The following is a 23,554-nucleotide window of genomic DNA, read 5'->3' on the forward strand; positions in this document are numbered from 1 at the left end:
ATTTCCCTTCCCACGTGGTTAAAGATGCCCTCCAACACATCTCATTCACATCCTGCGCCTCCACCTCAGATCCCACCCCTCCAACCGTAACAAGGACAGAACGCCCCTGGTGCTCACCTTCCACCCTACCAACCTTCGCAAAAACCAAATCATCCGTCGACATTTCCGCCACTTCCAAACAGATCCCACCACCGGGAATATATTTACCTCCCCACCCCTTTCCGCCTTCCACAAAGACCGTTCCCTCCGTGACTACCCAATCAGGTCCATGCCCCCCTTCAACCCACCCTCCCAACCTGGATCCTTCCCCGGCCACTGCAGGAATTGCAAAACCTGCGCCCACGCCACCTCCCTCACCTCCATCCAAGGCCCTAAAGGAGCCTTCCACATCCTTCAAAGTTTTACCTGCACATCCACCAATATCATTTATTGTATCCGTTGCTCCCAATGTGGTCTCCTCTATATTGGGGAGATTGGACGCCTCCTAGCAGAGCGCTTTAGGGATCATCTCCGGGACACCCGCACCAATCAACCACATCGCCCTGTGGCCCAACATTTCAACTCTCCCTCGCACTCTGCCGAGGACATGGAGGTCCTGGGCCTCCTTCACCGCCGCTCCCTCACCACCAATCGCCTGGAGGAAGAGTGCCTCATCTTCCGCCTCGGAACACTTCAACCCCAGGGCATCAATGTGGACTTCAACAGTTTCCTCATTTCCCCTTCCCCCACCTCACCCCAGTTCCAAACTTCCAGCTCAGCACTGATCCCATGACTTGTCCTACCTGCCTATCTTCTTTTCCACCTATCCACTCCTCCCTCCCCCCCCAACCTATCACCTTCATCCCCTCCCCCACTCACCTATTGTACTCTATTCTACTTTCTCCCCACCCCCACCCTCCTCCTACTTACATCTCCACCCTCCAGGCTCTCGGCCTGTATTCCTGATGAAGGGGTTTTGCCTGAAACATTGATTTTACTGCTCCTCGGATGCTGCCTGAACTGCTGTGCTCTTCCAGTACCCCAATCCAGTGTGTAGTTAACAATGTCACATCGTAAACACAGCTTATTCACAACAAGCTCTGACAAAGACCATTATGATAATAGCTAATTTTGATGATTCAGCATTAAGGAATAAGTATTGACCAGGACACCATGGATAATTCCCATACTTGTTTTTAAAATTGTACTGTCTCAACCTCCATAAAGTATCTCAAATAGATCTGGAATCATTTTAACATTTACTTAATATTTTATTGTCTTCTGAGATAACCAGGTTTTCTCTCTTTGCCTCCTGTTCATGTAGAATGAATCGGGCACGGACTGTTGGCTATGAGGCGGATGTAGGCAGTAAAACTACACATCACTTCATGTACCCTGAAAGTGCTCGAGATCTTGCAGAAAATGTTTCTTTAGTTCTCATCCCTTTTAAAATATTGGACATCCAATGGCTAATTAGTGCTTTTACAACAGGAAATATTACTCGGTGAGTGAATAACTAAATCTTTGCAAAAGAATAATAGTAGGCAAGCATTTAACTTATGGTGGTTAGTTTCTCTCCATATTATTTTTATGTTTCTATCCCTTGCCTGCCTTCCAAAATTGAGAAGACATTGACACATTTTGAGTTAGTGCTTGCGACTCTCCTACATCTGCCCAAGTATTCACTACCCATGTGTAAGACTAAACAAGTGGCGTATAGACTTCTGGGCTGTAAGGAGATGTTGATTGATCAGAATGCTCATTTAGAACATACTTGGAGGAGTGGAATAAGATTGGGTCATTCATTTACTGTCTCTCTGTAAGTGTCTGTTAGACATCATAATTCTCAATTAAAATGGCATGTAAACTGAGATGCTTATCAAAGATAAAATGTTCATCGATGATCATTAATTATGAATTTTACATACAAACATAAATATTAGCCACAGACATAAGCTATTTGGCCTTTTGAGCTTGCTACTCCACTCAGTAAGAACACGACCAATCTGATTGCAACCTCAACTTTGCATTTCTACCTACCCCTAATAACCTTTGACCTACTTGCTTATCAAGAATTTAACCACTTCTGACCAAAGAAAATTCAAAAACTCTAATTTTGAAGAAATAAAAAAAAGAACTGCAAATGCTGGAATTCAGAAACAAAAACAGAAATTGCTGGAAAAGTTCAGTAGGTCTGGCAGTATCTGTGGAGAGAAATCAGACTTAACATTTCCGTTCCAGTATCCCTTCTTCAGAACTGATGGCGGCTAGGAAAAAGTTGTTTTTTATGCAGAAGATAGGGTGAGGATAGAGGATAAGGAGTAAACGATATGTGGACATAGAGCCTAAAGAGAGAGAAGAACAATTGGATAGTCAAAGGAGTGAATAACGGTCAGCCGAGGAGAATGCTAAGAGATTCATAAACTCATCCATGCTGACCAGATATCCTAACCTAATCTCGTCCCATTTGCCAGGACTTAGCCCATATCCCTATAAAGCCTTCCTGCTCTGCTTCCATTATCTATTCTAGAAGAGAACTACAAAGACTCATAGCCTGTTGAAAGAGGTCTCATCTCAGTTTTAAAAAGGTGACTTCGATTTCACCGCTACTTCATGATTCTCCCATAAAATGAAACATCCTCTCCATAGTCACTCCTAGTTATCTTGTATAGTGCAACCAAATCACCTCTTACTGTTCTAAACTCCAATGGAAACAAGGCGAGCCTATTTAACTTTTCATCAAAGTAGAACCTTTTCCATCTAGGTGTTAGTCTTGTAAATTTTCAATGAACTGCCTCAATGATTTTATTATTCTTCTTAACTAAGGTGGTCAATATTATACTCTAGATGCTGTCTCATCTTATAAGATGCCTTCTGGAAAATCTAAGTGCAGTATATCCACCAATTCCCCTTTATTCACAGCACATGTTACTTGCTCACCATAAATCAGTTAAATGTGAGCTTGCATTCACAAAACCATGTTGAGTCTGCCTATTAATAGATTCTACCAATTTTCATATGATATTAATCTAAATACCTTGTATTTGCCTGCTTTGCGTCCCCAACACATTTGAATGAAAGTTACATTTACTATTTTCCAATCTAATGGAATTTTCCCTGAATCTGGAAAATTTTGGGAAATTAAAAGCAACACATGATTTATCTCACTGGCCATTTCTTTAAGACCCTAGGATGAAGCCTATCAGGAAGCAGCCACTTGCCAACATGTAATTCCAAAACTTTGTTCAGCACCACTTCCCTGGTGATTGTAATTTTCTTGAGATCCTTCTTATCTTCCATTTCCTGATTCACAGCTGTTCAAAGGATGTCAAATTGATAAATAGGAAACGATGACTGTCGCATATTTTGGAGGTTTGTTAGTAAAAATAAAGCTTGTCAAATATGAGGTAATGTACTGGCATGGATTAAGGATTAGCTAACAGCCAGAGAAGAGAATAGGAATAAATGAATCATTCTCATAGTGATAGACCGTAACTAATGTGATCATTAGGTGTCCACAGTACTACTATGTTCACAATATATCAATGATTTAGATATGGGGGCTAAATGTAATATTTCCATGTTTGAAGATGATACAAAGCTAAGCAGAATTATATTCTGTAAGGAAGATGTAAGACATTTTCAGGAAGATTTAATGACTACATGATTAAGCAAGTATGTGGCAAATGGAATATAATGTGGAAAAATGTGTTTTTATTGACTTTAGTGGGAAGAACAGATTTAAGGCTAGTTACTAAATTGTGAGAAATTGGAAAGAGTGGATGTGTGAAGGGATTTGTCAAGCTATTAGAAAGCTACTGGAAATGTGAGCCTTTATAACAAAAGGATTTGAGTATAGCAATATGAAGTCTTGCTTCAGTTGTATAGAAGCTTGTTTAGAACGTAGCCTGGAGCCTTTAGATTTGTCCTTTTCTTTGCAATTTCTAGCCTAGGTTATGATTTAAAGTTGAGATTTGTAGTCTCTGTCCCTTCTTGTCACAGTCTATTTGTCATTTCCCATATTAATATCTTTCTTTGTTGCCTTTTCTCTGCTCTTTGATTTGCCACCTTTTCCCAAATAGATCCCTTGGCCTGGCTATTTAATTCAGAACCCTCTCTACTCCTGAGTTATGTGGCTTGCATATCCTTTCTTAAGTCTGGATCACATTTAGGATTGAAACAGTACATTTTGGTTAAATGTTAAATGCAAACAAAATTTGATTTTTAGAAACAGTTTAAGGTTTCCCTTACTGACCCACTCTGTTCTAAATCATACTCAGATGTGGTGTAGACCAATAGGTAAAATAAATGTATTTATTCAAGTTGGTCAGTAAGACATTACTCAAAATCATTTTGTTTAGTTAAAATTGTGTTAGATGAATTAATGACACTTCTTGCATTTATTCTTTCATGTTCAGCACTTACATCCCAGTGATGCGTCACATCAAGGCAAATAAAGACAAGGTGAATTGAAATTTATTTCTTTATATAATTGCGAAGGCTGTTTGGTTGCTGGCTGAGGCTGTGCTTCTAAGACTGTGCTGAAGTAATAATGCTTGACTTGATCCCAGAGCATAGCTAAATGAGACATCTTGAGGTTTGTCAAATTAAACATTGGTATTGAATATATTATTGTTGCAAAGAACAAGAAGTGTTTTGCTGACCAACAAGTTAGTACGTGGTAAAACAGGTTGGTACATGATCCCGTTACTAGTCTACGCATCTAGAGGTCCAGACTAACAACCTGGAGACAGAGGTTCTGTTTCCACCACATTAGGTAAAGAATAAAAATTCAATTAGTTAACTAAATGTGGAATTAAAGCTAGTATCAGTGATGATGACCATGAAATTATTGAGTTTTTGTAATATCCCATCTAATTCACTGACCCCTCTTAGGAAAGGAAATCTCCTTTCTTCACCCAGTCCAACTTAGATATGACTCCTGACACACAGTAATGTACTTCATTCCGAAACATCCTCTCACGTGGCCTAACTATTCAGTTATATGGATAGACCAAAACAAAAAGCTGGCATTGCAACAGCAGCCAGGCCTATGAATGAATGTTGTTTCAATCCCCTTTTTATTAAAATGTATTTTTGAATTTTTTTTTTAAATTACAAAGTATAGCATTAGGATGAGAAGTCCTGTATTATTTCCAACTCTCAAACAGTGTCACTTCTCCCAGCTGCACCAGGTCACAGTGTCAACTGTTCTTTGTGAAGACTCCAGACCAGACTACCAAATCTATGTTAGGATCCAGTTAAGGACTATTAACGTCTATTGAAAATAGATACTGTGTGACATACAATAGGTTTACTGCAAGATTAAGCTTCAAGATTCCACAAAGTAAGATGCATTATGCAACATAATACAATGTACAATCTACAACTTATTTCTAACAACTATATGAAGAGATGTATAATGGATGATAAATTTAATCTCATTTGTTATGCACTATTACCTAAAAATCAAAATCACTGCAATCAGCTGTTCAGAGTGGGACTGGATGTTACTTCTTGTTTTTTCAGTCCAGTTCAGCCAATTGCAGTAGTGGGATGAATTGAATCTAGCACATGTTTTAAAGATTTTCTACTCTGAGACTGTGCACAACATTTATTTTGTTTGGGGTTTAGAAATAATAATTATAACAAATAATATCATGTTGGCAAAAGTGACTATTGATATTTGAAGTATATTTTCAGTGCTTTGACAATGATAATGGCTCTGCTACTCCTACAGGTCTTTTCTCATTCTGAATGAAACACTCAATAACATTCTGGATTGTTCTCTCTCTGTCTCCCTGTGTCACAGAGAGTTGCTAGGCTGCAGCTGAGTTTGTTGCTGGGTTATGGCCCATTTTCGTTTCCTTTCTTCAGCCTGTTTTCGAATGTACTAAACTGTGCACCTTAAGGTTTTAACAATTCTCCAAGTTAATGTCCTAAACCTCAAACCCATCTTTATCCCCAAGATTGCTCTTAGTTCCCCATTTCATGTGCATTCCCATTTGTAGACTGAAGATATGAAGGACATATCATGTAATGATGATGCAGGGGAACCTGGCTGGGCAGTGCTGCAAATACCTGCCAGATCAATACAGGCATCAAAACCTCACCTTTAGAGTGCTTGTGGTGCATGCCAGCTATCACCCTGGTGAAAATGTGAACATTGTTCTGCATCAATCTGTAAAAATGTCATCCCTTATTCCTGCCGCATCAGTTCCCAGGATGACCAATTTCACCTTAGAAAATCCCAGATGGCCTCCTTCTTCCACGATCGCAACTTTCTTTGCCACATGGTTGACAATGCCCTCCAGCGTATCTCCTTCACTTCCCACACCACTGCCCTTGAACCCCACCCCTCCCAACTAACAAAAATCGAACTCCCCAGTCCTCAGCTTTCACTTCACCAACCTCTGCATACATCACATCATCCTTCACCACTTCTGCCACCTCCAAACAGACCCCACCACCAGAGATATATTTTCCTCCCCACTACTATCAGCATTCCAAAGAGACCATTCCCTGTGCGACTCCCGCATGCCCCCCCCCCCCCCCCCCCCCCCCGCCCCCAGCCCACACCCCATTCCTGGCACCTTCCCCTGCCACCACAGGAATAGCAAAACCTATACACACACCGCTCCCCTCACCTCCATCCAAGGTCCCAAAGGATTCTTCCACATCCATTAGAAAGTTACCTGCACCTCTACCAACGTCACTAATGTATCTGTTGCACCAGGTGTGGTCTCCTCTACATCAGGGTAACAAGACGCCTTCCTTCGGATTGTTTCGGAGAACATCTCTGGTTCACCTGCACCCACCAACTCAACCACCTCCTGGCTGAACACTTCAACTCCACCTCCCACTCTGTCAAAGAAATGCAGGTCCTGGGTCTCCTCAACCGCCAAACCGTTACCACCCAATGCCTGGAGGAAGAACACCTCATATTCCGCTTTGGGACCCTGCGACTACTGGGGATGAATGTGGAGATCAACAGTTTTCTCGTTTCTCCTCCTTCCCCATTATCCCAGTCCCAAGCCTCCAACTCAGCAGCACCCTCTTGACTTTTCATCACCTTTCCCAAATATCTGCTGCACCCGCCCGATCTATCACCTTCTCCCTCACGTTCATCTACCTATCGCTTTCTCAGCCACCTTTCCTCCAACCTCACCCCCTCCCATTTATCCCTCCGCCACCCCCCACCCCCTCCCCCACCGGCCCACAAGTTTCATTTCTGATGAAGGGCTTATGCCTGAAACGTCAACTCTCCTGCTTCTCGGATGCTGCCTAACCTACTGTCCTTTTCCAGCATCACACTCTCGCCCTTGATCTCCAGCATCTGCAGTCCTCACTTTCTCAAGGGCACAGATCTCTCGGATGAAGTACATGACTGCCTATGGCCAACCCTCTTGGTTGGCAGAGGATGAACCCCATGACTGACTGTGGTATCCTCTGATAGATTGTACTCTGTTCTCAGCCCATTAAGCAGTCATTTCCTTTGACTCTCACACAACACTATTTATTTCTAGCACATGCAGTGCACTTGCTTGTAAGGTGTTGGCATGTGCTGCAGCCCTGATATTGATGTAACACAGCGCTACACAATTCCATGATCACTCCCACAGAGACTGAAACATTTGCCCTTCAGCTCTTCCCAGTGTCACAAGCTTCCTGATCCTAAAAAGCAGGCTGTCAACCACAGAAGCTCCTTATCTTATCTTTAAAGAAAAGACCTTGTGCAATGTAAAGCAAGCAAGGACCCACAAGATAAGTGGCCCCATGTTAGCACTAAAAAGATAAATGCCTGTCCCTGAGCAGAAAGCAGCCTGGTAGAAGCATGCAAATACTAGCTGACCCTCTGCTCCAAAGTAGGTGGTTGATGCTCTGTTGATCAAGAGCGCATAAGATGATGTGAGGCTGGTGCCTTGCCAGTGTTGGGTTGCATGGATGAAATGTCCAGGAACAGAGTAGCCACTGACCATGGAGGTAAAAGAAGTAATTCCACATAACGAGAAGCACAGCCAAAAGCTGCAACAGATGCTGACGAGATAAATTGCCAGATACCAGCTCTGTTTTACCTGTCAAGGTTATGCATCATCTAGTTTCTCAGTTGAAGAAAGGAAGATTGGAAATGTAATGATAATATATAAGGTTGAGGTACCAATGGGATGCAAATTAATGGAAATAAGCTTGCCACCACTTGAGAGTGACGTTCAGGATTTGCCAGTTAAGCCTCAGGATTAAATCAGGTGAGCTTTTCAATCGGTGATTTTAATGTGCGATCACCTCAAATTCACTTCATTAACTACATACCATGGGCCAGTGGCATCATGGATTAACATTTATTGCCCATCCCTAATTAGTTTGTTCACAGTGTCTTGCTAGAGTCATTTCAGAGGACAGTTGATTATTCAACCCCTCAAGTCTGATGATGGCTTAATTCACCCATTTGCAATAGCTGAAAGCTGTTGCTAAGATACCCTGGGATCTCTGGCACCAGTGCCATTTATGCACCCAATCCAGCTCCTCAGTCCAGAACTCCCCTGCACAGTTTATGACATTTGCCCCGATATGGCAAGTAAAGAACATTAGCAGTCCACTCTGTGGACAGGGACGCAGAGGTCCTGAGAGATGTGGTCATGCACAGTTGGGATGTCCTCTTCGCCTAGGATTGGCAGAGGAGGCCATGACACCAGATTTTGCAAGCCTTGTCTGAATTTAATTTCTGGGTCAATGCAGTCTCAGCCTTCTAGAGGAATACCCAGCACTGTAGTAAGAAAATCAATGGTCTTCTCCACTCCATCAGTGTAAGCACCACCATCATGTCTCTAATGGCTCACATTTACTCTACCTCTGCACTGCATGATCAGTCATGATTATATTGTATGGCAGAGCATGCTCAAAGAGACAAATGGCCTACTTGTATTTTTATTCTCTAAGTTTCTACCCACTTCCTACCAAAACTCATGCTCTACCACATCCTCCCTCACTCCCTCTTACCCACCCAGTTCCCCCACATTACCAAGTCAACTACTCACACACTGGAGCTCAGTTTCAGATTTCTTTTTAAAAGCTGTTTATTTCTATAAGCAGATCACAGAGATGTTTATCCATGCCTAATGGTAGACTGGCAAACTTGTCTTGTTCTAATTGTAATTTCCTGGTCTCCATAACTTCAGGTATTGGTCTACAACCCACATTTTTTTAAGTATGTTTATGACAACTGGAATGAGCATCATGGAAGATACTCCTCAACTGGCATGTTGGTTATCATTTTTGCGCTTCATGTCTGTGATGAGGTAAATGTGACTTTTGATACATTTTAACTGGCAAAAAGAAAAATATAAGCCCTTTAGAGCTCTATTTATTATTTGATAAATAAACCATTAAAAATAACTCAAGATCCATATAGATTTGATTTGGAGTTGTTGGTGTTGGACTGGGGTGTACAAAGTTAAAAATCACACAACACCAGGTTATAGTCCAACAGGTTTAATTGGAAGCACTAGCTTTTGGAGCATCGCTCCTTCATCAGGTGGTTGTGGAGGGCACAATTGTAAGGCACAGAATTTATAGCAAAAGTTTACAGTGTGATGTAACTGAAATTATACATTGAAAAATACCTTGATTGTCTGTTGAGTTCTTTCATTTGTTTGAATACCATGATAGTTTCACTTCTTTCATGTGTAAATCACAAAACCTTTTTTTTAAAAGTTGCATTCTCAGGTTAGCTGTAACAATTGATGTTAGCTAGACAATATGTTGAAGGTGTTAGCCCCCTGTGTTCTCTGTCTATGCCATGATGTTTAGATTGATTCTAATCTAAAAAGTGAGATAACAGAGTTTTACATGAATTTATGCAGTTTTTGAGCAAAGTACAATGTAACTCTGCAAGTACAAATTCACCCCACAAAATATATCTGTGCATGTGGGTAATTGTGTCTGTCTGTGTGTGTGTCTGTCTGGGTTGGGGGTTGTGAGTGTGAGAGAGAGTGTATATGTGTGTGTAGTGAGTGTAGAGTGTCTTAAGTCTGTGAGGGGGTGCATATGTGAGTGTGGGAGAGTGTGTGCGTGTCTGGGGTGGGGGGTTGTGAGTGTGAGAGTGTATATGTATGTGCATGAGTGCAGAGCAGTCTAAGTCTCTGAGAGGATGCCTGTGTGCATGTGGGAGTGTGTGTGTTTGTAAGGGTGTATGTGAGTGTCTTTGTGCGTGTCTGTCTATATGTGTGTCCGTATGTATGTGTGTGTATAGGGGTGCCTGTGTGTGTGCGTGGTGTGTCTGTGTGTGTGTATAGTGCAATGGTGGTCACCTGTAGTGTGACATGAACCCAAGGTCCTGGTTGACGCCCTCCCTATTGGTATGGAACTTAGCTACCAGCCTCTGCTCGGCCACCTTTTGCTGCTGCCTGTGCCGAAGTCTGCCTTGGAGGATGGTCACCCAAAGGTCCGAGGTCGAATGTCCTGTGCCACTGAAGTGTTCCCCACTGGGAGGGAACCCTCCTGTCTGTTGATTGTTGTGCGGTGCCCATTCATCCGTCATCGTAGCCTTTGCTCGGTTTCCCCAATGTACCATGCCTCTGGGCATCCTTGCCTGCAACGTATAAGATAGACAACGTTGGCTGAGTCACATGAGTACCTGCCATGTACAAGGTGGGAGGTGTCCCCACACGTAATGGTGTCCTATGTCCACACTCTGGCACATCTTGCAGCATCTACCGTGACAGGGTTGTATGGAGTTGACCTGAGAGCTGGGCAGCTTGCTACAAACAATGATTTGTTTGAGGTTTGGCGGTTGTTTAAAGGCAAGAAGTGGAGGTGTGGGGAAGGTATTGGCGAGGTGCTCATCCTCAATGATAATGTGTTGCAGGTCACGAAGAACATGGCGTAGTTTTTCAGCTCCTGGGAAATACTGAACAACGAAGGGTACCCTGTCGGTTGCAGCACTCACTACACACACATATACACTCTCCCTCACATTCACAACCCCAACCCAGACAGACAGACACACAGAAAGACCCAAATGCACATCCATATTTTGTGGGGTGAATTTGTACTTGCAGAGTTACATTGTACTTTGTTCAAACACTGCATAAATTCATGTAAAACTCTGAGCTCAAAAACTGCATGAATTCATGTAAAACTCCGTTATCTCTCTTTTTAGATTAGAATCAATCTAAACATCGTGGCATAGACAGAGAACACAGGGGGCTAACACCTTCAACATATTGTCTAGCTAACATCAATTGTTACAGCTAACCTGAGAATGCAACTTTTAAAAAAAGATTTTGTGATTTACACATGAAAGAGGTGAAAATATCATGGTATTCGAACAGATGAAAGAACTCAACAGACAATCAAGGTATTTTTCAATGTATAATTTCCGTTACATCACACTGTAAATTCTTTCTATAAATTCTGTGCCATACAATTGTGTCCTCCACTATCACCTGATGAAGGAGCGGTGCTCTGAAAGCTGGTGTACTTCCATATAGATTTGAGCACAGAAGCTTGAGGGGGTGATCTAATTGAGATGTTTAAAATGTTAAAGGTAATTGGCCTGGTAGATTCTCTGATAGGAAAATCAAGAACAAAGTTTGTAAACTTAAAATTGAAATCAGTCCATTTAGAGTGAAATCTGGAAGCTCTTATTCACACTGTCCAACTTGAGAATTCTCTTTCACCAAAAGGTTGTGGTTGCTGTGGCAAACAGTGCTTCCAAGGAATTAAGGTTTGTTTTTAATTCATTCATGGGATCTGGCCATCCCTGGCTGGATTAGCATTTACTGCCCATCCCTAATTGCTTTGTTCTAAGTGTCTTGCTAGACCCATTCAGAGGGCAGTTCAGAGTCAACCACATTTCTGTGGGCCTAGTGTTACGTGTTAGCCAGACCAAGTAAGAATGGCAGATTTCCTTCCCTAAAGAGCATTAATGAACTGGGTGGTTTTTTATGACAATAATTACATGATTACTATTAGACTGGGTTTTAATTTGGGAATGGAATGTAGATAAAGAGTTGCCAATGATCTAATTCAGTGATTAACTTAGCTCAAGGGGCTGATTGGCCTACTCCTGGTTCTTTAATATTCTGCGAAGAAGTTGTGAATTTTATCCCAGTTCTATACACTTGAGACTGCTAATCTCACTGGACTAATTAGCTTCAGCACCCCTGTGGAAGCAAGTTGAAATATGAGCAGGACTTATTTTCCAGTGATCTTTGCTGGAAAGATAGAGGACATTACTCTATGTGTGAGCCATCTAATGACTCCACAATTTGTGAGGGTAGTCCTACCCATGTAAGAGTGATAAAAATGGGAATAAACTGGGACCTCCTTCTCATGTGAAGCATTACTTTAACATCAGTTCTGCCTCTGTTGTACAGGTGAACGTTTATGGATTTGGAGCCAACAGCATAGGACATTGGCATCATTACTGGGAGAAGAATGCAGGTGCAGGAGCCTTCAGAGCAACAGGAGTTCACGATGGAGATTTTGAAGCCAACGTCACAAAGACGCTTGCTGATGTTGGTAAAATAAATTTATTCAAAGGCACTTGACACTGAAGCACTGTGAGTGAGCTCCAGGCAAGCATTATGAATCTGTAAATATCTTTGTGATTACTGTGATGATGGATTGTTGAACTAAGAAAATGACAGTACCTTGGAAACTCAGAAATTTAGTTCCTGTTTATAATTTGCCAAATGAAAAGTCAAAGTGCTTCTACTCTCTAACCCTTACCAATGACAGACTATTGAAATTATTCACTATGTCTGACCATAGTTTTAATCTGGGAGAATGTGAGGACTGCAGATGCTGGAGATCAGAGTTGAAAAGTGTGGTACTGGAAAGGCACAGCCAGTCAGGCAACATCCGAGGAGCAGGAGAGTTGAAGTTTGCTCTTCATGAGGAAGAGCTTGATGAAGAGCTCATGTTCGAAACATCGACTCTCCTGCTCCTTGGATGCTGCCTGACACAGCTGGGCTTTTCCTGCACCACACTTTTCGACATAGTTTTATTCTGAAAACCAGTTCTCCAGTTAGGGAGTGAGAAATAGACAGAACCTGACTGTTGTGTGCTATATTAAAACCTAGGAAGTGTCAAAATAAATCTGAGTTCAGTAGGTGTGATCAGATCATGTAGACAGCTTTCCACTAGGGCCAAATTACAACAGGATTATCAACATGAGAGAGACTGGGACAGCCAACAACCCATGGTAAAGACATTAGTGGCAAGAATATTCTTGAAATGTAAATAAATGAAGTTATAGAGAGGAAAAGCTGGACACTTTACATGACTGATGAAGGCTACAAATGAGTTGTGAAGATTTAAGAATGCTAATTGATGTTTTGAAATAATTTGCGTTGTATTCAAATATGAGACCTTGTTTATCTTATAGACTGACATTTAACGAAATGTGATATGGGGTCAGCACAACACTCAGTCCAACTTAGCCAAACAAAAATCTGTAAAGTCCAGAATGACAAAGTGGATGAACATGGCATCAGGTGCATCTTTTTTCAGAAAATGTTGAAGTTCCATCACTGGCCCGTGCTCAGTTAAATAATCATAAGCAACATTCCATGCAATTGAAGAGAAACCCCAGTCTGGGTATGTCTTTCAATCACAGCTGAGTTGCCTCAAATTCAGTGTGTCCATCGGGGCAGATATTGAGTAAGGGCAGAATCAAAACTAGGTCATGATTCCTGTACAATTGAGTATCCTGCTATACCTATTGCCCAGATCTGAAGTTGGGTGAACTTAATCAGATTACTCAGCATCGTAGAACCATTTCCCAGAAAGTAACCATGGTATTCAGGAAATGAGTCAAGTGAAAGAAATCCCACCAATCCTCATGCAGCTTCTCATTGTCAAAAAATGTTAGTGGTTCATGAAAAATTGAGGATAAAACATTTTCTCATTTTATTACAAATTGTGTTGAAAGTCATTATCGCATCTTGGACTTTATATAACGAGCCACTCCCATCATCAAAACAAAATGTCAGATGCTGTTTTTAACTAAAGTCTGTGACCTTTAATCTCATTATATTAGCATCTTGAAAGGACACTGATCTTATTATGATATTACCCAGTGAAGTACTTAATTGGATTAGGTTTCGTACAGAACTATATCTGTTTGAGCTGATAGGGATATATAATTGATTCTGCTTCCCTGCCCTGATCTTTAGCAAATCTGCAATGAATTGGTCTTGCCATTGATTTTCATTATGTTTGATCGTTCTATCTGGCTCTATAGCTAGAAAAATCAGGAATTCAATCCCCGTACGGACCTCACTTTAAACAACACTATGGCTGCGACTGTTGGACTTGCTGCCTCCGAGTAAGGGAATGAAACAGCCAGAATTTTTGCTCCTGATCACTATACTGTTGGAAAGCATACTCTTGTGGCTGTTGGCTGAAGATGGGATCGGATTCAGCTGTGGTGCTCTCTCAGTAAAGTAAGCTTGCTGGCACTTTCCATTGAGGCTTATTCATGAAACATGGCTGCATGAATTTGAGTCAAACTATACTCCAGCAAAGCCACCATCTCTTCTGAAAAGTTCTCAAGTCTCTTCACCGTTCAACCAATGCACTGACCAGTTGATGGGACAGAGGTGTATGGGCATCTCCATGTCATTTTAAGCATTTAAGTAGAAATGAAACTGAAAAGGTGAATCTCCAACACCGACAGAATGAAAGTTGAAAAACACTACCTCTTACACTGAAAACTGGACTTTTGAAAAGATCATAACCAAATAATTATCTGACAAGACCAAATTGCCTTAAACTTAGCTGTAAAATGCTTTCCATGACAGCAAAACAGAGAAGTGAAGGCACTTCTTGCATTATTGCATCATGGTTTAATCAGCCATCAAGCAATTACATAGGCAGACTAAAAATTAATGGGTGTGTGTGTGTGTGTGTGTGTGTGTCAATTAAAATGGCTTGCTCTCATGTTATCGTGTGAAGCCAGCAGAGTTATGCAGAAGATTAATACATACATGCTTGGCTGATTATTTTCACCTGAAAAGACTGTCAAAGCATAGATAATACCTCTATAATTCTACATCATACAATGGAAGGTGAACTTTGAAGTGAGGTTAGAAGGGTTAATTCCTACTATCTCACTCCTCCTTACTCCTATACTCTTAACAAGGTCAAGTTGAACTTAGATCTATAACACTATTAGCCTTACTTTGCTAACCTCATACGTCCCCAGTGGGTGTCACAAGGAATTTGGAGTTAACTCTTCAAAACTAGAAACCGGGAAGTTATTAACTGTATCTATCAAATTTGTTGGTGAAATGGAAGGACGCAGCCACTAATAATAACTCCTGAGAGAGTAATGAAGGGTTCTATTGTTGCACAGAATTTTTCAGTTAAGTGTGTGTAAATGGCAACCAGCTAGTAATCTGACTTTCGAAGTTTCAATGAACTGCAGGCTTTCAAAGGAATATTTTTCTATCCTAAACTAACACTACTTTATTGAAGTGGCCCAGTGATTCGAGAATCAAAATTTTTGAAGACTTGAAAATAGTTAATGGGAAAGGAATTCTGAATTTTGTTCACATAGTTCACTACTCTGTATCTCAAAATATATGTTTGAAATTAGAATTGTAGCCTGGGATCCTGGTGTCACCTTGGACTCCTACTTGGTCTTAGCATCTTTCGATTAAAAAGTATAACCAAGTGAATGTGGTACGTAATTTAAGAAGCAGTTAAGTCTCCAAATTAGGTCACTTATTACTTGGCTGTAAGACCATGACAGTGTGGGCTTTGTTTGGTGCTGAATAAAGATGATCTCAGCATTACAGTGTCAAAGACAAGGGAAATGGTCTTACTGACCCATAAGGTAGATTGAGAAAAAAATCTACAGAGTTTTGATCATTATCAATGTTCATTTAGACCCTGCTGCAATATGAAATACAATGCACTACTGGCGATGCAGTAAAAAGCCTGCTCGCGCACACATGAAGAATATAAGGGAGTGACCAAACAGCAAGTCACTGCCACCTGAAGAAGTGTACCTAATAATGAGAAGTGGGCACATTTTCGATATCAGACTTTAGATATCAGTTCAGTCACCAGTCACACATCTGTCCCGATTTTTATTTCTACTGAAGTTGATGAGGAGAAGTTTGAGACATTTTTGTAGCAAGAGACTGAAACTCTAATGCCTATAACTTTATATTTAAGATTTTTCCAATATCCTTTCTGGAAGGAAAATGGGAAGCTTAGCTTTTATTTTGATTGTTTTTTTTTAATTCTGGAATTGAAAATGTGAATGGGATGATAATTTTAATGAAGTACTTCTGAAATTATATAATGTATTATGCCTTTTTACTTTGTTCAGTGCCTTTCTATGTCAATACCAGTTCTACATAATGTTGTGAATGAAAGTGTTTAACTTAGGAGGATGGAGAGAAAAAGTAGGAGAGACGAACAATTAAGGATTACAATTTTTTTTAAACCCTTACTTATCTCTTGCCTTGGGCTACCTTGTGCCATTCACCACCACAGAGCTTGACTAATGCTCCTATGAAATTATTCATGAAGCCAGGTGGCAGGGAAATAGTCAATTTCCTTTATAAGTGTCCATAAGTCCCACCCTATTTTCAGAAACGACCTCATGGTATCATCAATGAGAGTTTTCCCCTTCCCTGTCCTCACTGTAGCACAGGATTTCATTGCAAGTTTGAAACTGTGCCAAACTAACCAGACAGATTCAATGTCCATTTTCCACAGCACCACTGTTTAATCGCATTCGGATAACAACATTAGAACTAAGAGCAGGAGTAGGCAATTCAGCTCCTTTTGAGCCTGTTCCATCATTAGATACGATCATGACTAATAATTTCTCAGCCTGCTCTCCATAACCTTTCAAACTGTTACTAATTAAATATCTGTCTATGTCCTCCTTCAAATTTACTCAATGTCTCATCGCCCACTACATTCTGAGTAGTGAATTCCACAGATTCATGACCCTTTGCGAGAAGTAATTTCTCTTTATCTCCTCTTCGCCTTATGAACAAGTTACCTTTTGATTTGTAACTTGATAATGTGATAGCCACTTGCATTTCCAACAATTTATGATTAGAATTTTTTTATGTCTATATTTTCATTTGAAATCAAATTCCTGTGTAATGATTGGAATAACGGGATTTTCAACAATGTTCTGGGAGCCAAATTTCATTCACTACTTAGTGACAATTATAAATCAATGCCTTAGAACTGTAGAATAGTCAGGTCCCCATCTGCAAGAGCGATTCAGCCAGCCCCATTCAATTTCAACCTCTATCCTTGCCCTCTAGCCTTGCAAAAATTTTATTTGGAGATACTTATGCAATTGCCTTTTAAAAGCCCAACTGAAATTCCATCCATCACACGTTCAGATAAATAAGAAAAATCACTGTTTAATAATGATTCACCATAACTTCCATATTTCTGTATCCTGTACTTCTACACATAAAGCTAAGAATTACGTATGCTTTTTGGCATGATTTTTTTAACCCTATCAACACCTCCACTGATATTTTCTGCATATATCCCCAAGTCTCTCAGTTGCTGTTTTCGTTGAAGGTTGCCTCCTTTGGTCTATATTACATCACCAAGACCTTTTAACCAAAATAAATATGTTTCAGATTTATTTGTGTAAAATTTATGGGACATTAAATTTCATCTGCTTATTGTGAAAAAAATCAGTAGTCTTTGTATTTGGTATCACTATAAACAACATTGTATTAAATAGTCTGAAAACAACTATTCATCACTACATTCACCATTCATTGTCACTCATCCAACTTTGAATGTATGCTATCATTGTCCCATTTATTCCATTCACTGACAAGCCTTTCATTTAAACAAACTTATTAACCTTTTGGATATCCATAAATCAATAACTTTTCAATATGACTTGGCAGTAAAGGAAGATGTCAAGTACTTATTTAATACTTATGACCTCCATTTGTAGATCCCCTTTTTGGTCTCTAATTCTTCTCATCCCACTTTTTGGTACCTTTTTCTTACCTATATGCCTTCACCGGACTTCGTTGCCATTTTGTGCTGAATTCAGTCAGCCAGATGCAATTTCATAGTGTGAGAAAAACAATCTATGGATATCTTTGCTGTCACTTCCAGGCTCCTTCATCTTTCCCCACACACACACTTGGTTGGCTCATTGTTAAGGCTGAACAATGACCACTTGGGTATGAGGGACAACCATCATCTGTATTCCTGTCAATGAGAAAGTTGAGATAATTGGAGTGAGGCAAAAATGGAATTAATGTTATCTTGACCACTATAGTAATTATAATAGCACGTAGTAACAAATATTAATAATTCAGAGCTCATATCCTGGTGTATGAATCACCAAGAAATTGTTATGCAGATGCAAGTGATTAGGAAGGCCACAAGAATGCTGGCATTTACAACAAAATAAATTAAATTAAGAAGTAGGAATGTTTTACTGTATCTTGTGTAAGAATACATTTGCATTACTGTCCACAGTTTTAATCTCCTTACTTGAAAAAGGATACCATTTGGAGAAGGCTCTCTAGACTCACTCTTGGGCTGATCGTACGAAGACTGTCTGAACACATTGGGCTGTACTGACTGGAATGTCAAAGAATGAGAGATGATCTTACTAAAAATATAAGATCCTGAGAGAGCTAGTTAAGAGGAATACAGAAAGGATAAGATTAGAATAAATTAATACATTTAAAAATAAGGGGTCTCCCTTTTAAGGCAGATTATAAGAAATATTTTCTCTCAGTGAGTCATCGGTCTTTACAATTTTCTTTTCAAAGCAATGAAGGCAGGGTCATTGAACTTTCTCAAGATAACATGGATAGATTTTTGATACACAAGTCAGTGGTTAAGGAGGAGCAGTGAGAACAGTGACATTGAAACCACAGTAAAATCAGGCATGATCTCATCAAATAATGAAACAGGATTGAAGAATCAAATAGCATTCCTGCTCCTGCTTTCAATGAAAAAATATTCTGGAAATGCCACTGAGTTAACAGGTAGCTGCAAAAGGGGTGATGCGGTGGCTCAGTGGTTAGCACTGCTGCCTCATAGCACCAGCGACCTGGGGGACTGTGTGTGTGGAGTTTGTACGTTCTCCCCGTGTCTGCATGGATTTCCTATGGATCCTCTGCTTACCTGCCACACTCCAAAATGGTGCAGATTAGGTGGATTGGCCATGCTAAATTGCCCATAGTATCCAGGGATGTGCAGACTTGGTGATTTAGCCATGGCTAATGCAGAGTTACAGGGATAAGGTAGGAAGATGGGTCTGGGCAGCATGCTTCTCGGAGGGTCGGTGTGGACTTGATAGGCTGAAAGGCCTGCTTCCACAGTGTAAGGCTTTTATGATTTTATGAAAAGGCTGAAGCTGTTCGCCCAAGTCCTTTGGGGAAAGAAATTTTCTTTTGTTATTAGCCAGGCCCTTATGTGGCTCCCATGTGGTTGTTAGGAACTATCCTCTGAAATGCCTTAGCAAGCTACTCAGCTCAAGCAGAAGGTCTAGCAGTGCTTATTCAGAGTAACTGACAATCAATGCCAGCCTTAGCAGCATAGCCCACATCCTGAGAATGAACAAGAAAAAGAGAAATTCGCCTATTCTTTCTTCCATCCTCTGAGTGAATCATTTTCAATATTCATATTTGTTGTTGTCTCTTAAGAAAATCTGTGTCCATATTTGACATGGATATTTTACAGGATAATTTTTTTTAATGTTAATTGATGGGTAAGTGAATATTTTGAAATTCCTGGCAGTTTAGGTTTACAAGATCAATTTTATTTCTATCAATGATACAAATTACTGAAATTGTATCATATTTAATAAAGTGTTATTCGTCATAATGCTGGTTAGGGGAATACTTATTAGGCTACAGTCTGTGTATTTATTTTCAGCATTCACTGTTTGACTCTTTGAAGGATATATTGATTAAATCAGGTTATTTTAATTTGACAAAGAGCTGTGCGTCTTCCTGTGACATCATAAGCTGTTGGCAATGATCAGGGAAGACCTGAAACACAAACAGGTACGCCTTTCACACAGGGTGCCAGCTTTTGGTTGTTTGTAATGGGTAATAACCTCCAAACAGAGGTGGAGACCAGCATTCTGAGTATTGTACTGAGCTAGGGAGAGAAAAGGAATGAAAATTATTAACAGCTGAAATTACTGATTCTGTTTGTTGTGCAGTGAAACTTCCCTGAAAGAAGATGAATACAAGGTACCCAAGTAGTGTCCAAATACTGGCTGCTTAATGTGTTGCCACCAGTATGTACCTCTGTTAGGAGTTAGTGCCTTTGGTGAAGGAGGGCAGGAGGGGAAAATGTTTGTGAGTAACCATTCTGACATGGGGTACGTTTAAACACTGGAGGTAATTTTCTAAGAACATACCAATGATGGAATCTATCAAGCAGGAAATCATGGAAATAGTGCCTGTGACTTTCAATTCATAGGTATTGATTAAATACCTAGTCCTAACCCAAATAGTGGGTATAAGCGGTGGTTGTGAGCAGCATACAAGTGATCTTCTAATTTATACTTCGATTGTGTAAAGGCATGCCTGGAAATTATCCCCTACCTACACAACATTCATTTTCAAAACACTAGCTGTGCCAATGATTCTCCAGTCTGTCTTTGGCAGATCATTTGATTGTTGCCAAATTTCGAATTCAAAGTCAGCCAGGTTTCTTCCTTATGTATTACAAGATGTTGTATACTCATGTTGTCAATGAAAATAAATCATGTCTTATATTTCTAAAATGTGTTTCTGATTATGGGGTATGATTAATTCCAATAAAATCTTATTGAAAGTTATTGTGAACTTTTTTTGGCCTCTTGAACTCTTGCTTCCCTTCCCTTGTATCCAGGAGTATATTTGTAAAATCAACTTAGTCATAGTGATAAGTGTAATTAATAACCAGCCTACAGTTCCAATAGTGCATATTCCTGTTGTGACAGAAGACCATAAGATGAAAATGCAGAACAAAACCATTCAAGTCTACTTCACTTACAATAAGATCGTAACTGATCTGATAGTGCTTAACTCCACTTTCCTGTTTTTTTCCCAGTAACCCTTGGTTCTCTCACTGCTGAAAGACCTATATATCTCAACCTTGACTATACCTACTGACCCAGCCTCCATAACTCTCCATGGAGGTAAAGAAGTCAACAAATTCACAATCCTCTCAGACAAGAAATTCCTCCTCATCTCTGTCTTAACCCTTTGTTCTGAAATTGTGCTATCAGATCCCTCGACTTACCCACAAGAGGAACAACATATCTGCATTTAGGCTGTCAAGTCCTTTAAGAACCTTGTTTAAATAAGATTGTCTTATTGTTTTAAACTGCAGTGAGTACAGGCTTAACCTCTTCTCATAAGACAGATGGGCTGGTCATATGGGCTTCTGAATTAGTGGTGCTGGAAGAGCATAGCAGTTCAGGCAGTATCCGAGGAGCAGTAAAATCGATGTTTCGGGCAAAAGTCCTTTATCAGGAATACAGGCAGAGAGCCTGAAGGGTGGAGAGATAAGTGAGAGGAGGGTGGGGGTGGGGAGAAGGTAGCATAAAGTAAAATAGGTGAGTGGGGGTAGGGATGAAGGTGATAGGTCGGGGGGAGGGTGGAGTGGATAGGTGGAAAAGAGGATAGGCAGGTAGGACAAGTCATGGGATCAGTGCTGAGCTGGAAGTTTGGAACTAGGGTGAGGTGGGGCAAGGGGAAATGAAGAAATTGTTGAAGTCCACATTGATGTCCTGAGGTTGAAGTGTTCCGAGGCGGAAGATGAGGCGTTCTTCCTCCAAGTGTCTGGTGGTGAGGGAGCGGCGGTAAAGGAGGCCCAGGACCTCCATGTCCTCAGCAGAGTGGGAGGAGGAGTTGAAATGTTGGGCCACAGGGCGGTGTAGTTGATAGGTGCAGGTGTCCCGGAGATGTTCCCTAAAACGCTCTGCTAGGAGGCGTCCAGTCTCCCCAATGTAGAGGACACCGCATCGGGAACAACGGATACAATAAATGATATTGGTGGATGTGCAGGTAAAACTTTGATGGATGTGGAAGGCTCCTTTGGGGCCTTGGATGGAGGTGAGGGAGGAGGTGTGGGTGCAGGTTTTGCAATTCCTGCGGTGGCAGGGGAAGGAGCCAGGATGGGAGGCTGGGTTGTAGGCGGGCGTGGACCTGACCAGGTAGTCACGGAGGGAACAGTCTTTGCGGAAGGCAGAAAGGGGTGGGGAGGGAAATATATCCCTGGTGGTGGGGTCTGTTTGGAGGTGGCAGAAATGTCGACGGATGATTTGGTTTATGCGAAGGTTGGTAGGGTGGAAGGTGAGCACCAGGGGCGTTCTGTCCTTGTTACGGTTGGAGGGGTGGGGTCTGAGGGAGGAGGTGCGGGATGTGGACGTGATGCGTTGGAGGGCATGTTTAACCATATGGGAAGGGAAATTGCGGTCTCTAAAGAAGGAGGCCATCTGGTGTGTTCTGTGGTGGAACTGTTCCTCCTGGGAGCAGATATGGCAGAGGAATTGGGAATCCGGGCTGGCATTTTTGCAGGAGGTAGGGTGGGAAGAGGTGTAATCCAGGTAGCTGTGGGATTCAGGTTTGTATAAAATGTCGGTATCAAGTCAGTCGTCATTAATGGAGATGGAGAGGTCCAGGAATGGGAGGGAGATGTCAGAGATGGTCCAAGTAAATTTAAGATAAGGGTGGAATGTGTTGGTGAAGTTGATGAATTGCTCAACCTCCTCGCGAGAGCATGAGGTGGTGCCAATGCAGTCATCAATGTAGCGGAAGAAGAGGTGGGGAGTGGTGCCAGTGTAATTACGGAAGATCGACTGTTCTACAGAGCCAATAAAGAGACAGGCATAGTGGGGGCCCATACGTGTCCCCATGGCTACTCCTTTGGTCTTGAGGAAGTGGGAGGACTCGAAGGGGAAATGGTTAAGGGTGAGGACCAGTTCGGCTAAATGAATGAGAGTATCGGTGGAAGGGTACTGTTAGGGACATCGGGAGAGGAAGAACCAGAGGGCTTGGAGGCCCTGGTCATGGCGGATGGAGGTGTAGAGGGTTTAGATATCAATGGTGAAGATGAGGCATTGTGGGCCGGGGAAACGGAAGTCTTGGAGGAGGTGGAGGGCGTGGGTGGTGTCTCAAACGTATGTGGGGAGTTCCTGGACCAGGGCGGATAGGACAGTGTCAAGGTAGGTAGAAATGAGTTCAGTGGGGCAGGAGCATGCTGAGACAATGGGCTGGCCAGGGTGGTCAGGCTTGTGGATCTTGGGAAGGAGGTAGAACCAGGCAGTGCGGGTTCCCGGACTATGAGGTCGGAAGCTGTGGATGGGAGATCCCCTGAGGTGATGATGTTCTATATGGTCTGGGAGGTGATGGTTTGGTGATGGTGGGTGGGGTCATGGTTGAGGTGGCAGTAGGAAGAGGTGTCCTCGAGTTGGCGTTTTGCTTCAGAGGTGTAGAGGTCAGTGCTCTAGACTATCACTGCCCCCCCTTTATCTGCTGGCTTGATGATGAGATTGGGATTGGAGCAGAGGAATTGGAGGGCTGCGCGTTGTGAGGGTGAGAGG

General features: G+C 41.5%; 1 protein-coding gene across 1 annotated transcript in view; it reads left to right on the plus strand.

The window, feature by feature from the left end:
- Nucleotides 1–20,803, plus strand: part of LOC140476960 (CMP-N-acetylneuraminate-beta-galactosamide-alpha-2,3-sialyltransferase 1-like) — a 95,774-nt gene extending 74,971 nt beyond the window's left edge. The window contains exons 4-7 of the mRNA XM_072569986.1: nucleotides 1,304–1,483; nucleotides 4,398–4,443; nucleotides 9,156–9,275; nucleotides 12,357–20,803. Of these exons, the coding sequence (XP_072426087.1) occupies nucleotides 1,304–1,483; nucleotides 4,398–4,443; nucleotides 9,156–9,275; nucleotides 12,357–12,530 (520 nt within the window). The 3' untranslated portion in view covers nucleotides 12,531–20,803. The remainder of the gene's footprint in view (nucleotides 1–1,303; nucleotides 1,484–4,397; nucleotides 4,444–9,155; nucleotides 9,276–12,356) is intronic.
- Nucleotides 20,804–23,554: the final 2,751 nt, after the last annotated feature.

Source organism: Chiloscyllium punctatum, chromosome 5 (genome assembly GCF_047496795.1).
Source record: "Chiloscyllium punctatum isolate Juve2018m chromosome 5, sChiPun1.3, whole genome shotgun sequence".
Taxonomy (NCBI): domain Eukaryota; kingdom Metazoa; phylum Chordata; class Chondrichthyes; order Orectolobiformes; family Hemiscylliidae; genus Chiloscyllium; species Chiloscyllium punctatum.